The sequence below is a fragment of the Kogia breviceps genome, chromosome 2, assembly GCF_026419965.1.
Source record: "Kogia breviceps isolate mKogBre1 chromosome 2, mKogBre1 haplotype 1, whole genome shotgun sequence".
Taxonomy (NCBI): domain Eukaryota; kingdom Metazoa; phylum Chordata; class Mammalia; order Artiodactyla; family Physeteridae; genus Kogia; species Kogia breviceps.
The window spans coordinates 131732982-131749331 of NC_081311.1; the positions used below are offsets into that span (position 1 = coordinate 131732982).

The 16350-nt window shown below is 35.7% G+C and overlaps 1 protein-coding gene across 12 annotated transcripts in view; it reads left to right on the forward strand.

Annotated features, from left to right (window-relative positions):
- The first annotated feature begins 15605 nt into the window (after nt 1-15605).
- The window catches only part of SLC4A10 (solute carrier family 4 member 10), a 303415-nt gene continuing 302670 nt past the window's right edge, over nt 15606-16350 (forward strand). For 7 of the 12 annotated variants that reach the window (XM_067026171.1, XM_067026170.1, XM_059052238.2 and 4 more), the window contains exon 1: nt 15782-15857. Coding sequence is in view for 5 of the 12 variants with exons in the window: in XM_067026174.1 (XP_066882275.1) it covers nt 15810-15857 (48 nt within the window). In the remaining 7 variants the exon portion in view is untranslated. Of the gene's footprint in view, nt 15858-16350 lie in introns of all 12 variants that reach the window. The other 5 variants (XM_067026177.1, XM_067026176.1, XM_067026174.1 and 2 more) reach the window with 4 other exon arrangements.

The following is a 16350-nucleotide window of genomic DNA, read 5'->3' on the forward strand; positions in this document are numbered from 1 at the left end:
TACTTCAATATTTTTCCTACTACAGTTTCTTAAATCGCCTCCCACCACTCTTAGAACTGCTGTTGGGAAGGTCTTCAGTAACCTCCTTGTTAAATACCAGTGGGATTCTCATTTTTCATCCGTCTTGAGTAGTAATGGAAATGCTGTCCTTCCAGTTGCTCAGGCTAAAAACCTTGGCATCATCCTCAACTTCTCTTTTTCTCTTACATCCCACATTCCATCCTTCAGCAAATTCTGTTGGCTCTACATTCAAAACACATCTAGAATTCCACCATTTCTCATCTAGTTCAGCCATTATCATCTCTTGCTTGGCTTATTACAATAGCTTCTTACCGGTTTCTACACTTCCTCCTTTGCTTACCTGTCTATTCTTTGCACTTGTTCTCTTTGTCTGGAAAACTGATTCACCCAAATAGCTTCATGGTCCACTACCTCACTTCCTTCAGGTCTTTATTCACATGTCACTTTCTTCATGAGGTCTTCTCTGGCTACCTAATTAACATTGGAAATCCAGATATGCCTTATTCTCCTTTCCTGCTTTCTATTTCTTCATCGCACTTATCATCATCTCACATACTGTATGTTTTACTCATATACCTGTTTACTCTTTGTCTTCTCAATCCCTTTACACCAATCAGTATTTCTGAATTTTTTACTTGCCTGCTATATCCCCAGTTCCTAGGACAGCGATTATTCAGTATCTGGCACATAAAAGTACTAAAATAATTATTTGTTGAAAAGGAATAAATTTTGTTATAACTAGGATAATTTTCCATTAGGTCAGAAAGAGTCTGAATCAGTTTTTTTTTCCAAAGACATAGTTTTTACAGACAGGGAGAATATTTTGCTTTTGTGTTCAACTGTAATTTTAAAATAAGAACTATACATTAAAACACCATGTTAATCTCACAAATACTCTTTGCTTTGTGTGATTTTAATTTACTTGGATTTGAATAGCACAAGTTTCATTTTTAGATCTTTTTATTAATGTGAGAATTGTTTTGGAATGGCACAGTGCAGATCAAGCTCCTCATCTTACAAATGTTTCAGCAGGCATCAAAGTAGAGTTAGAGCAGTGACATCTTGGGGTATGAAAACTACTCACTTGTTAACCTAGTTGCTTCTCAGTCTCTTTTCTCATCATCTTCATTTCTCATTTGTTGAATATTGCATCATCATTATGATTTTTTTGAAGGCAAGCATCCTTGTCTTTGTGATTGCCCTTGCCTCAGGCCTGAAAAGCATAATTGTGTTTCCTGAGGAAGCTATGGCATCCTCTTATTCTCTGTAAAGTGGAAAGGAAATACTAATAAGAGAAGAACATTTTGACAATTTAAATAAATGAGAACCTTATAGCTAAACAGTAGACTGTTAGATTATCATGTAGGAGGACTCTGACTGAGATTGTGGCAAGCAGTGCCGCCAGACAGATGCCATGGAGCATGGTCTTTTTCAAAACCCATTCTGGGTCAGGTTTTCCTGGGACTAACACTGCTCATGGGTCCTAATAGCTCCTAAACAGGAGTCAAGATTATACATGAACATAGAAATCATCAATAACTTTTCCATTATATGTGGGTGGTATTTGGGTGTCAGTGAAGAAACATTTTAGTTTATATGTAGCCCTATAGGGTCTTTTAGGGTATTACAGTTTTCTAGGGGAACTGAAATAGACAAATAACATCAACACAGATTTATACAAATAAAAACAGTTTCAAGAATATATTGAATATAAGGATACTTCAAAAGAGTTGGGAAATGGTTTGATGTATTGGAAAAAAGTTTTCTAGAGTTATAAACTGGGACTCAGTAATAGTTGAAGCACATATAGGGTAATAAGTGGATCAGTGAAAAGTCTGGAAGACTTTGAAATATTGATATTTCTTTAGAAAGCTATTGATTGTGTTCTTCTAACTCTACATAACCTTTTAAAGAAACACAATCCATAATCAGACTTTCTCCTGGTCCCAAGCCTATATTGGCAACTCTTTTTTGATTTATCTGCCTTCAGACATCCTCCCACCACTTCAAATTCAAAGGAATTATTTTAATAGTCACCATTTGTTGAGGAATTACCGCTATTCTAAGTGCTTCATATGTATTAGCTGATTTAAACCTTGGAACAATTCAAATTTTGAGTTGGTTCTTTTATTATCTTAGTTTTATAGATGGGGAAACTGAGACTTTAGGGAATTTAAGAGATTTGCCCAAGGCCACACAGATATTAAATGACAGTTCTGAGTACAAAGTTATGTTCTTAACCGCTGTTATTATTTTCAAAATAAAATTCTTTAGGTGTTCTCTCAGTCTGCTTCTTTTTACTGTTTTCTGTATATTGTTGAATGTTTCCACTATCCATCAAGCCAGAGTCCTACACATATTTATCTTTTCATTCTCTGCCTCAGAATAATTAGTAAGTCAATGTATTTTTTCTCTTATATATCTCTTGGAACTGTTTCCTTTTATCCATCATTACTGCAGCTCTCATAATTCAGGCTCTTATCATCTCTTATCAGCTAAGATAACTAGGCTCTCTGCCACCAGTCTTGCCCCAGCATCTTCCATGTTATATATATATATATATATATATATATATATATATATATATATATATATATATTTTTTTTTTTTTTTTTTTTTTTTTTTTTTTTTTTTTTTTTTTGCGGTACGTGGGCCTCTCACTGTTGTGGTCTCTCCCATTGCAGAGCACAGGCTCAGCAGACATGGCTCACAGGCCTAGCCACTCCGTGGCATGTGGGATCTTCCCGGAGCGGGGCACGAACCGGTGTCCTCTGCATCGGCAGGCGGACTCTCAACCACTGCGCCACCAGGGGAGCCCCATGTTATAGATTTTTTTAACTGCTTGTCTTGTCATATCATTTTTCTGCCTAAGATCCTTTTCTGCCTAAGATCCTTAAAGAGCTTCCTATCATCTGTAGGATAAAGTCCAATCTTTTGAGAATGGCAGCAAAGGCCTTTTACAATCTGGTCTGTGTCTTCACTTTATTCCTTCTTTCCTGCTACTTCCTTCATACATCCCACGTTTTAGCCATATAGAACTTCCTTGAGTTCTGGAACACCATGGTATTCCTCTTGTCTGGAATACTTTTACTCTCTTCTCCTAGAACCCATTCCATAATTTATTATATAAGTTGTCACATGGAATATTAAGTGACCGTTTATCTTTCCCACTTCCAAGGGCACTGCTAGCTCTCTGAGGGTTTGCTTTATACCTTATTTTTCTTTATATTCTTTATATCTTTATACAGTTTTATTTATTTAGCACATAATGTAATTTATAATTTTTTATAGCATATAATGTACCTACTGATTTATAAACCATGAATCAATGAATAAATGAATGGACGAATACATAAATGAACATTAGTAGATTTTTTTTTGGTTTTGCCAATGAGGGAATACTCTTCAAAGACTGAGTAGTTGAGGGAAGTAGGAGAGACAGCTATCTGATTGGACTGGTTAACAGTGAGGTATGGAGTTGGAAGAGTTTCCTTTTAGATGTTCTTTGGAAATATATGAGTATATGGCATATTTAGAAACCCAGAAATTTTTAGTGATAGCATTCAGAATGGTTTGGATACTTCGGCTTAGAGTGTTGACTGACTTGCTTAAGCTTTTTCAACCAATTAGTTGCTGGGCTTGAATTTGAGTCAGAGTCCTCAATTTTACCTATTTTAGTATTATGCTGGTGCAGAATACAACACATTTAGTCCAGCTTCTTATTTAACTAATAAAGAAATTAAAGGAAGTACCAGGGTGAGTAATCTATCCATGGTTCCATAACTACTAAGGGACAGAGATTTACAATTCCAGGCCTTGCCCATTGTAAGACGCAGTATAAAGTAGTGGTCAAGAAGCACAGGGAAGCCAACCCGCCTGGACTTAAATCCCAGCCCTGCCATTTACTAGCTTTGTGATTTGGGAAAATTCAGTATTCTTATCTGTAAAATGGGGAAGGTATCCACATCATAGGGCTAATGTGAAGGTTAGATAAGTTAATACGGGAAAGCCCTCAGTGAGTATCTGCGACATAGTAAGACTTATGAAGATATTACCCATCATTTTTTCATCAAAAAAGTGCAGTAATAATGCTTTCTCCTCCACTGTGTTCCCACTGAGTCTACATTGTAAGATCTGTCATGCTGTATTGCAATTATTCTCATGTCTGTACCCCCTCTAGACTGTGAGATTTTTAAGGATAGAGATCTTGCTCTAGTCAAGTCTCTAGCACATGAGGCATTTGATAAATATATTTAAAAAATGAATGAACTTTTTTATCCTTAGAAAATAGAAACTGGATAAATATTTCCCTGTCTTTAACACTAAAACAGAATTTACTGGAAATTTGTGAGTTATCAGGTCTATAGAAGAGAGAGCATGGAGAAAGCATGCTATTTGTTACTTGGCCAGAGAAAGACTTAAACCACCTGGCTTAGGGCATTGCCACTGCAGGAATTCTCACCCTGACACAGTAGCTATCGCCCCAGTTATTTTCTGTCGGACATAGAATCACATGCTCCCTACTCAGTCTTTTCTGAATAAACTTAAAGAAGCCTAAATATGAAGCAGAATTTGCATGTATCATTGGTGACACAAATACTTCATTTTTGGCTTGATCAGGTTTACTCTTAAAATTTTCTGTCTATAGTACCAATTTTGAGTTTGGATCTGGTGCTCTTATTCTTTTTCTGTGGTAATTAGAATTAGGGCAAACATTTCATTTGGCAACCTGGACAAATTAGAGATGGGTTATAGCATGATGCAAAAAGAAAATGCTTTGGAGGCAGATAGCCTCGGTTAGAATTCTGACTCTGCTGCTTAATGCTGTGTAAATTTCAGTGTTATTTAACTTCACTTTGCTGCAGCATTCTCATATGTAAATAGAGGTTAAATGCACATATCTCAGAGTTGATATGAGGAGTAAATTAAATAATTATATAAAATACTTGGCATAGTATCTGATATGTAGTAAACACTAAATAAATGGTAGGTGTTTGTTTTTAAACAGTGGGTGTCATGTTTGTTCATTTAGGATCTATCCTAATATAGTGCTATGTATTGTTTGCTAAATAATTATAGATATTTAAGCCATTAAATATTATTAAATATTAATAATCAATAACATAAAAATGTTAAGATGTTTTTCATTTAGGAAAGATAAAGACTCTAGTTAGAATAACAGAAAGTATGAGAATCAATTTTGAAATAGGTGATGCACAGATCACCTGTATCAGTCTCTTGTTAAAAATACAGATTCTGTGTCCTCAACCCAATTTACTGGACCAGAATCTTTGGAGATGGGACCTAGGAATCAAATATTTTTAGAAGCACCCAAAGTTATTCTGATGTAAATTGCCCATGGATAAGCTTTAAGAAATACTTGCCTATAAGGTAGGTTCTTTCTTGAGAATTGTTAACTGAGTTAAATATTTCATTCTTATATGAAGTTATTTCTACTGAGTTTATTTAGTCTCTAACACTGATGATGTAGTAAATGGAAGACTTCATAATTTGTGAGCATCTGAGGTTGTAGCATCTGTATTTTCTAGGTAGAATTTCAAGGTCATGTGAATTGTATTAATTCTTCTATTAACTCTATTATCAATTTTATTTAAAAAACATGCTTATGATCATAGTTTAATGTCCAATTTAAAATAATATTTGCAATAAATTAAGTCGAGTATTTGGTTTCTTTGCCAGTGTTAATTATTTGATCTTGGTTTAGAGACTATCAACTTTAAACACCAAAACAAAAAACAAAAGCAAAAATAAAAACAAACCTAGAAACAAACTCCAACCTACCCTTTCTCCTGAATCCTGCATTGAGCAGCAGTTACAACTTTATTTGTATGGCATGTGAACATAGTAATGCTTCCTACGCTTTTGTATATGCTGCTATGTCTACTAGTAATGGTATCCTAACTTTTTTTTTTTTTAATATGGCGAACCCTTTCATATGCTTCACAATTTATCTCAGAGATAATCTCCTTTGGGAAGTCTTCCCTAATTTCCCCTACCTCCGCTCATCTGGATTAGGTGCCCTTTCTATTTCTTTCATATATCTGTCACTGGAAATGTCTGAGTGTTTGTCTCCCTTCCAGAATGTGAGCTCCTTGTGTCAGGGACTTTGGATTTCCAGTTCCTAGCACAATAGTGGCCCATAGTGGGTACTTAGTAAATGTCTATTAAATGAATAAATCAGTTTTTAATATATTTCTCTTGATTTATGAGGTGACTGTGTTCCTGAGAAGTGGCATTGAATTTAAATGCTTAAAGTTAATTTTCTTATCACAAATGAAAGCAGAATTTTCAGTTGTTCAATTTTGCCTTGTTTTATTAATATTGAAGTAAGGTAATCTTTCTTTATCTTAGTCAAGTTTTTCCCCCTACATTTACTTAGCTGCCTTATATATTTTTATTTTAGTTATTGGCATTTAATGTCTCAGGAATGAATAATGCAATAGGAAAGTCAATTTTAAGTTTCAGAAGCCTAAACCCAGGTGGACACAATTTCCAAATAACAGCGTTGTTAGAAAAGATGAAGAGCTAGACTGTCCATAGCAGAAGATTCTCTGGAGTGGAGGAGGGGATGGATTGGAAAGGAGCAAGAGCTTTAGTTGCCAGTGTGTATCAATGAGATAAGGCCATGAATTCTTTCTCCAATAGTTGAGCCTTTGTTTGGGGTTGGAGGAGAGAGAGAAAATGACAGATAATTCAGATAGGTTTGTAGTATTTGAAAGTAGAACTGTGTCCCATTCCCAAGTAGAGGCTTTGAAAGTTTCTCTAATTCCAGATGCAACATGGGAGAATAGGAGAGATATGTTTTTATACTAATAAAGGATCAGATTTAAAGGTTATTTGGATATTATATTTTTCCTGATAAGGACTTCTGTTCCTTATGTATAATAGATAATTCCATTGTTTTAAATGTGATGGAAATAAAAAATAAACAGAGCTGGAGGAATCACGCTCCCTGACTTCAGACTATACTACAAATCTACAGTAATCAAAACAGTATGGTACTTGCATAAAACAGACACATAGCTCAATGGAACAGGATAGAGAGCCTGGAAATAAAGCCATACACTTACGGTAATTAATCTATGACAAAGGAAACAAGAATATGCAATGGAGAAAAGACAGTATCTTCAATAAGTGGTGCTGGGAAAACGGGATAGCTATGCATAAAAGAATAAAATTAGAACATTTTCTAATACCATATACAAAAATAAACTCAAAATGAATTAACGACCTAAACATAAGACTGGATACCATAAAAATTCCCAGAGGAGAACATAGGTAGAACACTCTTTGACATAAATCGCAGCAATATGTTTTTGGATCTGTTTCCTAAAGTAAAGGAAATAAAAGCAAAAAGAAACAAATTGGACCTAATTAAACTTAAACGCTTTTGCACAGCAAAGGAAACCATTGACAAAACAAAAAGACAACCTACTGAATAGGAGAAAGTATTTGCAAATGATATGACTGACAAGGGATTAATATCCAACATGTGTGAACAGCTCATACAACTCAACATCAAAAAAACAGACAACCCAATTAAAAAATGGTCAGAAGAACTGAATAGACATTTCTTCAAAGAGAACTTGCCGATGGCCAACAGGCATATGAAAAGATATTCAGTATCACTAATCATCAGGGAAATGCAAATCAAAATCACAGTGAAATTTCACCCCACACCTGTCGGAATGGCTATCATCAAAAAGAACACAAATAACAAATGTTGGCAAGGATGTGGAGAAAAGGAAAACCTTGTACACTGTTGGTGAGAATGTAAGTTGGTGTAGCCACTGTGGAAAATGGTACGGAGGTTTTTCAAAAAACTAAAAATAGGACTACCATATGACCTAGCAATTCCACTCCTGGGTATATACCCCAAAAAACCAAAAACACTAATTTGAAAAGATATATGTACCCCAATGTTCATAGCAGCTTTATTTACAATAGCCAAGATATGGAAGCAACCTAAGTGTCCATCAACAGATGAGTGAATAAAGAAGATTTGTTATACACACACCCACACACAATGGAATACTACTCAGCCATAAAAAAGAATGAAATTTTGCCATTTACAACAACATAGATGGACTTGGAGGGTATTATGCTAAGTGAAACAAATCAGACAGAGAAGGACAAATACTGTATGATATCACTTATATGTGGAATCTTAAAAATACAACAAATAGTGAATATAACAAAAAAGAAGCAGACTCACAGATATAGAGAAAGAACTAGTGGTTACCAGTTGGGAGGGGTGAAGGGCAAGATAGGGGTCAGGGAGTGGGAGGTACAAACTATTAGGTGTAAGATAGGGTCAAGGATGTATTGTACAACACGGGGAATATAGCCAATATTTTGTAATAACTGTAAATGGAAAGTTACCTTTAAAAATTGTATATAATTAAAAAAAATTAAAAACATTTATAAAAAAGTATTTACCAGTTAGGAAAAAAAAAGTAATTGCCACCCCACCCCCTAATTTTAAAAAGGAATCTATAAATAAAACATGCTGAAATGTTAACAGTGATTATCTCTGGGTGGTAGGATTATGAATGTCTGTCGTTTTTATCTTTATACTGCTCTGAATTTTGAAAAATTTCCAGAATGCAATAGTTTGTGATTTCACCTTGGTTTGCTTGGTTAAATAATACTCATCCTTTAGTTTATGTCTTGTCCTCCCCCTTAATCCTTAGTTGGGCAGTGTATCCCTAGTTGATACTACTTTAATATCTGGACATCTCATTCTCCTATCACTATAGTAGTTTGAAATAATCATCTGTTTCCTTTTCTAGAGAGACAGGGGTAATATTTATCTTTTCACCAACATATATTACAAAATAGATGTTTCATAAATCTTTTTGTTGAAGTGACTAATAAAAATTCAATTCAACAAAAATTATTTTATGGATTACCCAAATTACAGTTTTAGATAAGGGTTTCTCTCCATTAGAAAAAAAACCTGTTTATAAGTGAGTAATATGGAAAGATATGAATTTTGGAACTCTGAAAATTATAGTAAAATTAGAATACAAGTTCAGGTTCTTAGTTAATGTAAGACCATGTATATAATGTATCTGAAAATCATGTATAAAATATATCTGAACACTATCTTCACTAATAGTTTGGTTGCTGTGATGAAGCCGAGAAATTGCTGTGAGAAAGAGTTTTGATAGTTTTTCTTCCCTTTTTCCTGTGTGGCATTTGTCATCTCTTTTTTTTTTTTTTTTTGACAGTGTAAAAATAATAAACACAGATATTTTTCTTGTTTGTTATAATTTGAGAATGTATAGTAAAATTCACATATAAGACACTGTGAATAATGATTATTTTAGTGTAATTCTTCATAACTTGGTATAGAAAAAGGACAAGTTAAGGATTATTTAGCTACAAGATTATCTCTGTAATAAGTGTGATAGTGATTATTTTCAAGTTAGGGATAGAAATGATACATTCAGGACCATTTAACAAAGACAGTGATAATTAGGCTTAAAGACTGATAATTGGAGAGGTAATAAGTTGAGGCATACATATACTTCTTGTTTACATAACAAGTAAAGGAAAATTAGATTTTTTTCCACAAAAAGAAATTCCCTAAGAATTTTAAATCTCTTCAGTAAGGGTGAGAAAAATACTATTAAAAGTTAATCATTTTGTCTTCTGGTCTGCCTCTGTTTTTTGCACATATTTTTACTTAAGCACTTGTCAAATGATATTTCATTTCTTCTTTTCTAAACTGTGACCTCTTTAAGTATAGGATTCTTGTTTGTTCCTGCATCGTTGCTAGCACATGATAGGTACTCAAATGTTTATTGAATTGAGTTAAATTGGATTAAGATGCTACCCTCTAGGGCTTCCCTGGTGGCGCAGTGGTTGAGAATCCGCCTGCCTATGCAGGGGACATGGGTTTGTGCCCCGGTCCAGGAAGATCCCACATGCCGTGGAGCGGCAGGGCCCGTGAGCCATGGCCACTGAGCCTGTGCGTCCGGAGCCTGTGCTCCGCAATGGGAGAGGCCACAACAGTGAGAGGCCCGTGTACCACTAAAACAACAACAACAAAAAGAACGATGCTACCCTCTAGTACTCAATTTAGAGAGTAGGCCTTGCATGGGTTTCCCTGTATGGCTAAATTGGGGCAAAGAATGAAAATCAAGTCTTTGCACCAATCTTTGGGACTGGAAAAACCACTCATGAACTAAGAGAAGTGGGACTTGGAGGATCTCTTAAATCTGGACATTTGCCCGTCATTGGAATGAGCTTCCTAATTATTTCATATATTCCTTTTCTGATAGTTGATAGCTAGAATCATGACTATCGGGTTGGTGGCCAAGAACATATATAAAAAGGAGTAATATTTGACACCTTTAAACTCTAGTATTATATAATGAATTTCCTTATTGTGTGGCAGATTTGGGAGTGGGAATTCTTACCCTTTTCCTCATGGGTCAAATGTCATTATTTTTAAAACTGTCAAGAAAGAACATTTTTGTTATTTCTTGAGTTGGTTAAATTCAACTAAATACTTTTGGATTGATAAATTGGCCAGATCTACATAATATGCTTTAAGTTATTCAGAATATTTATATAGGTTCCAAAAGATAGAAGTACAAAGGGATAAACATAAGTAAAAGGTATAGTGCTATGATACTTTTACATATGTGTAAAACAGTAAGCTTTCAAAATATTAATCTTAAGCTAGTAATATTATCACCAACATAGTATTAATGTTCAGAATATATTTCTGATCTTGTTGCCTACCTAAAGTTCAGCTCTTTTATACAAAAAGGGTTGAAGCAAAGGACTTTGAGATCTAAGCCAGAAACCCAATACTACCAGAACTGAAAAGTATTTTCTTGAAATACTAGTGTTGGCAGTAATCTTTAGAATCCAGTGTCTTCTTCAAATACAACTACTATTAGATGGCTTCTTGTCGAAGATAAACATTGCATTAATGTGCATATCTTAACCCCCAGGCTTAAAATAGCAAAAGGAAGTAGGCACTGAAAGGACATTGGATGCATGCTGACTTGCATACTTGGGAGATTAATAAAAATTGAGGTCAGCAAGAGTCCCAGGATGCAGGACAGATCAAGGAAGGAAGCACACCATGGTGGTTGTGTTCCTTTCTTATTGGCCACAACATGAGCAGCTGGAGAGGAAGGTGGCCCTTGTGTTTAGTGTTTTCTGTAATTCCTCTCTGTACGGTTGGCTTCTGGCCGATCACTACTTTTATTTCATTCCTCAGAGAGGAAAATTCCACTTTAATATTTCTGGGTATGATAGGAAATAGCATCAGTAGCACCATGCCGCACACATAGTAGGACTGATTGAATGAAAATCAGACTATTGTCTCATTCCAGTAGAATGTCTGGAACATTCAGTTCCTTGGACAAATTCAGCCTTGCAATATTTAATTTGGTGTTTGAAGTTGTGGCTGTCAAATTCTTCTAATAAAACCTCATTGGAATTCTAAATAAGAACAGGCTAAATAGGAATGCATTTTTAATCACCTAGGATCCAAGGAAACTTGACTATAGTGGATAGAGCTCTGGACTTGGAGAAATATGAAAGTTACCTGGGAGTATTTTTCAAAAAGTATATTCCCAGCTACTACTTCTTCTAGCCTCCACTAAGGACATGTCAGTGTCTCCAAGGCAGAATTTATGTAGTTGAAAAAAAGCTGCTCATGCAATTTGAATTTCCTCTTCCCTGCCTTCTGTTCCCTTTACCTCTTGAGTTTGAAAATCAGTGGAGAAGTTGATCCACAAAATCCTATCTGTTAAATTCTATGGTTTTGCTAGTAAAAATTCTACTACCTAGTGATGATTTTATCCCTCGAAGTTATCAATACTCCTTCATTGGAACTTGTTTAGTACACCGATGTATTCTCTCAGGTTATGGACCTTAATTTTAAAACCTGGAGTTGAAAGATAGAGGTAGTGGATTAAATGAGGATCAGTTTCTCTTTCCTCACTTTATTTTTGCTAGGTTAGCATTCAACATCTTGGATCAGAGACTTTTAGAGATACAGGCTTTCTTGATCTTTAGAAGTAGAACATCTGCTATTGAAACTCTGCATAAGTCTTACTATACTGGTAGAAATAGTAGCTCTATCTTATATTAAGTACTCAAGAAATGGTTGTTTCAACAAAGTGCCTATATGGTTTAATAATATACATTGTAGGAAAATGCTGATTAAAATTAACTTAAAATACTATCTTATTTTTTATTTTGACTTTTGGAAGAAAGAATCAGACTTTTTTCTAGTTATATTTAAATTCTTTTTGAACAAATATAAACTGGGTGACTTAAGGTTTCCTAATGAGATAGAAATAATCCTTCTAAATAGAAGTTATTTTTATTCTAATCAATTGTATGTGATTATCTGTTATGGTCATTTGAGTGAGAAGGGAGCTTTTATTCATCCGTTCATGGTAGAAAGCCAAGTTCAGCCCCAAATTAGTAAATTCCTTATCAGACATCTTGTTATTTAAGTCCTTGGTATCATCTCAATGTGCTCTGCACAAAGTTGTAACTCAAATATATTAATCATTAGGCTTAAAGAATAAAATATTTTCTTATTATAAAATAATAGAAGTTTACATTATAAGGAATTGTATTGAGAAGGAAAACAGATATAAGTTGTCTATAATTCCACCTGTGACGAGCATTATGGAAAATTTTCGTGTGTTGCTGAAGATAATTTAATATTTACTCCTGTTGATGAAGGGCTTTTAAAATCTGGTGAAATTTTTCTTATTTAAAATAAGCTATCTTAATAATTTTGTCATCATCTTTTAACCCCTGTTCATTTGTAACTTCCATACTCTTGGTCTGGGGTCCAGTGATATATGGCTTCATTACCTTAGGAAATATGTATAGTCACTCAAAAACCATTATCAACTACTTTTTCTACAAAAGAGCTTCTTGACCTGACTTTTTCTCTTCTGTGGATTAGAGAATCCCCCACCTCTCTTTTGCTGAGATTTGTAAAGCAAAAGGGTATGTCCTTGGGACAATTTTGTTTAGATGCATTCTTTTCAAAGTTCTTTAGTATCTTTGCATTCCTATACACTAATGGTGAAAAATCTGGGAGAGAAATTAAGGAAACACTCCCATTTATCATTGCAACAAAAAGAATAAAATACCTAGGAAGAAACCTACCTACGGAGACAAAAGACCTGTATACAGAAAACTATAAGACACTGATGAAACAAATTAAAGATGATACAAACAGATGGAGAGATATACCATGTTCCTGGATTGGAAGAATCAACATTGTGAAAATGACTATACTACCCAAAGCACTCTACAGATTCAGTGCAATCCCAATCAAACTACCAATGGCATTTTTCACAGAACTAGAACAAAAAATTTCACAATTTGTATGGAAACACAAAAGACCACGAATAGCCAAAGCAATCTTGAGAAAGGAAAACAGAGCTTGAGGAATCAGGCTCCCTGACTTCAGACTATACTACAAAGCTACAGTAATCAAGACAGTATGGTACTGGCACAAAAACAGAAATATAGATCAATGGAACAGGATAGAAAGCCCAGAGATAAACCCATGCACCTATGGTCACCTTATCTTTGATAAAGGAGGCAAGAATATACAATGGAGAAAAGACAGGCTCTTCATTAAGTGGTGCTGGGAAAACTGGACAGCTACATGTAAAAGAATGAAATTAGCACACTCCTTAACACCATACACAAAAATAAACTCAAAATGGATTAAAGACCTAAATGTAAAGCTAGACACTATAAAACTCTTAGAGGAAAACATAGGCATAACACTCTATGACATAAATTACAGCAAGATCCTTTTTGCCCCACCTCATAGAGAAATGGAAATAAAAACAAAAATAAACAAATGGGACCTTATGAAAGTTAAAAGCTTTTGCAAAGCAAAGGAAACCATAAACAAGATGAAAAGACAACCCTCAGAATGGGAGAAAATATTTGCAAACGAAGCAACTGACAAAGGATTAATCTCCAAAATATACAAGCAGCTCATGCAGCTCAATATCAAAAAAACAAATAACCCAAACCCTAAATGAGCAGAAGACCTTAAATAGACATTTCTCCAAAGGAGATATACAGATTGCCAACAAACACATGAAAGGATGCTCAACATCACTAATCATTAGAGAAATGCAAATCAAAATTGCAATGAGGTATTACCTCACACCAGTCAGAATGGCCATCATCAAAAACTCTACAAACAATAAATGCTGGAGAGGGTGTGGAGAAAAGGGAACCCTCTTGCACTGTTGGTGGGAATGTAAATTGATGCAGCCACTATGGAGAACAGTATGGAGGGTCCTGAAAAAACTAAAAATAGAACTACCATACGACCCAGCAATCCCACTACTGGGCATATACACTGAGAAAACCATAATTCAAAAAGAGTCATGTACCACAGTGTTCATTGCAGCACTGTTTACAAAAGCCAGGACATGGAGGCAACCTAAGTGTCCATTGACAGATGAATGGATAAAGAACATGTGGCACATATATATACAATGGAATATTACTCAGCCATAAAAAGAGGCGAAATTGAGTTTTCTGTAGTGGGGGATGGACCTAGAGACTGTCATACAGAGTGAAGTAAGTCAGAAAGAGAAAAACCAATATCGTATGCTAACGCACACATACGGAATCTAAAAAAAAAAAAAAAGGTTCTAACGAACCTAGTGGCAGGACAGGAATAAAAATGCAGACATAGAGAATGGACTTGCAGACGTGAGGTAAGTGTAAGCTGGGACAAAGTGAGAGAGCAGCATTGACATATATACACTACCAAATGTAAAGTAGATAGCTAGTGGGAAGCAGCTGCATAGCACAGGGAGATCAGCTTGGTGCTTTGTGTCCACCTAGAGGGGTGGGATAGGGAGGGTGGGAGGGAGATGCAAGAGGGAGGAGATATGGGCATATATGTATACATATAGCTGATTCACTTTGTTATACAGCAGAAACTAACACACCATTGTAAAGCAATTATATTCCAATAAAGAAGTTAAAAAAATTCTTTAGTATCTTGATCACTGCTACTCTCAAAATACTTTTCTTTCCCTGTTATTTTTGTTGGGAAATCATAGAAAAATATATTTTATTTGTAATAGTGTGTGACTTATCTAAGTTTCTCACAATTAAAATATTGAAAGTATCTGTGTGCCAAATTCTTATTGTCAACAATGACTTAAATGCTGATTTTTTTTTTTGTTAGTGCATAGTTCAGTCTCACTAAGACATATCAATTTTGATGTCATCTCATCTGTCTTTAAAGACCCCAGGTACTCAGAGCAGTATACCTAGTAAGCCTATCGACGTCATCTTGTTTGAATTTTGTCTCCTATGGTTTTCTGGGAATAAAGTGAATTGCCTCAAAGTGTCAAAATCTGGCTGAGCTGGTTGGAGTCCACGTTGGACTAGTCTATATAAGAGGTTAGCATCTTATGAGAGATTCTTAGTGTCTATCAGACTTGCAGCATTGCAGACTGTACTTTATACAAGTAGCCAGGTGTGGGCAGTGATACCGGGCTTGGGAAATCTCTCTTACCGGCCCAGGGATCCAAGGCGTTCAGTGCAAAACCTGGCCAGCCGCCCGAGTGAGTAGGAGCCATGTGACTCTGGTGAGCTGGAGTGTGCAATTGCCTCCTGCTTCAGAGCTACCTGATCCGAATACTAAGCAGAGCGAGTGCCGGGCTGAGTGTAAGGTACTGAAGACACTGCAGAGAAAGGTGCTTATTCCAGAGGCATTACAAAGCATGGAGATTAAAGACCAGGGAGCCCAAATGGAGCCGCTGCTGCCTACGGTAAGAGACAACCTGCTGTCACGTAGATTAACAGCGTTTGCAGCAAAACCTGTCAGGCAAGTGGTCTGCTAGCCAGGTTCAGCGAGTGTACTTTTGGGGTGGTGGATAGCTCCCACGACATACGGACAAGGGTCTCCTCCCATCTCGGGTGACTGAAATGCATAATGCAAAGCACATGATTTTTTTTTCCCCCTTCTCAACATGGATGCACTACCATGATGAAATGTTTCATGTTTGCTGCTGTTTGAAGAGATGGCTAGGTTTAGCAGCAGGGACAGCTGTGTGTCTCTTTCCCTGTCTGTTACTGCCTGTCTCTCTGTTGGGCTATGCAGTCAAGCCCCTGCAAAGAAGCCCCCTTTTTATCATGTTTCTTCTGTGGTAAATTTCCTCCCCGTGCCTCATCCCCCTGACAGTGAGGTAAGGGAATCTGCTGCTGTTGCAGCTCTAGAGATTTTAGTCTCTGCAGAAACCAGGGGAAAGGAGAACTGAAGGA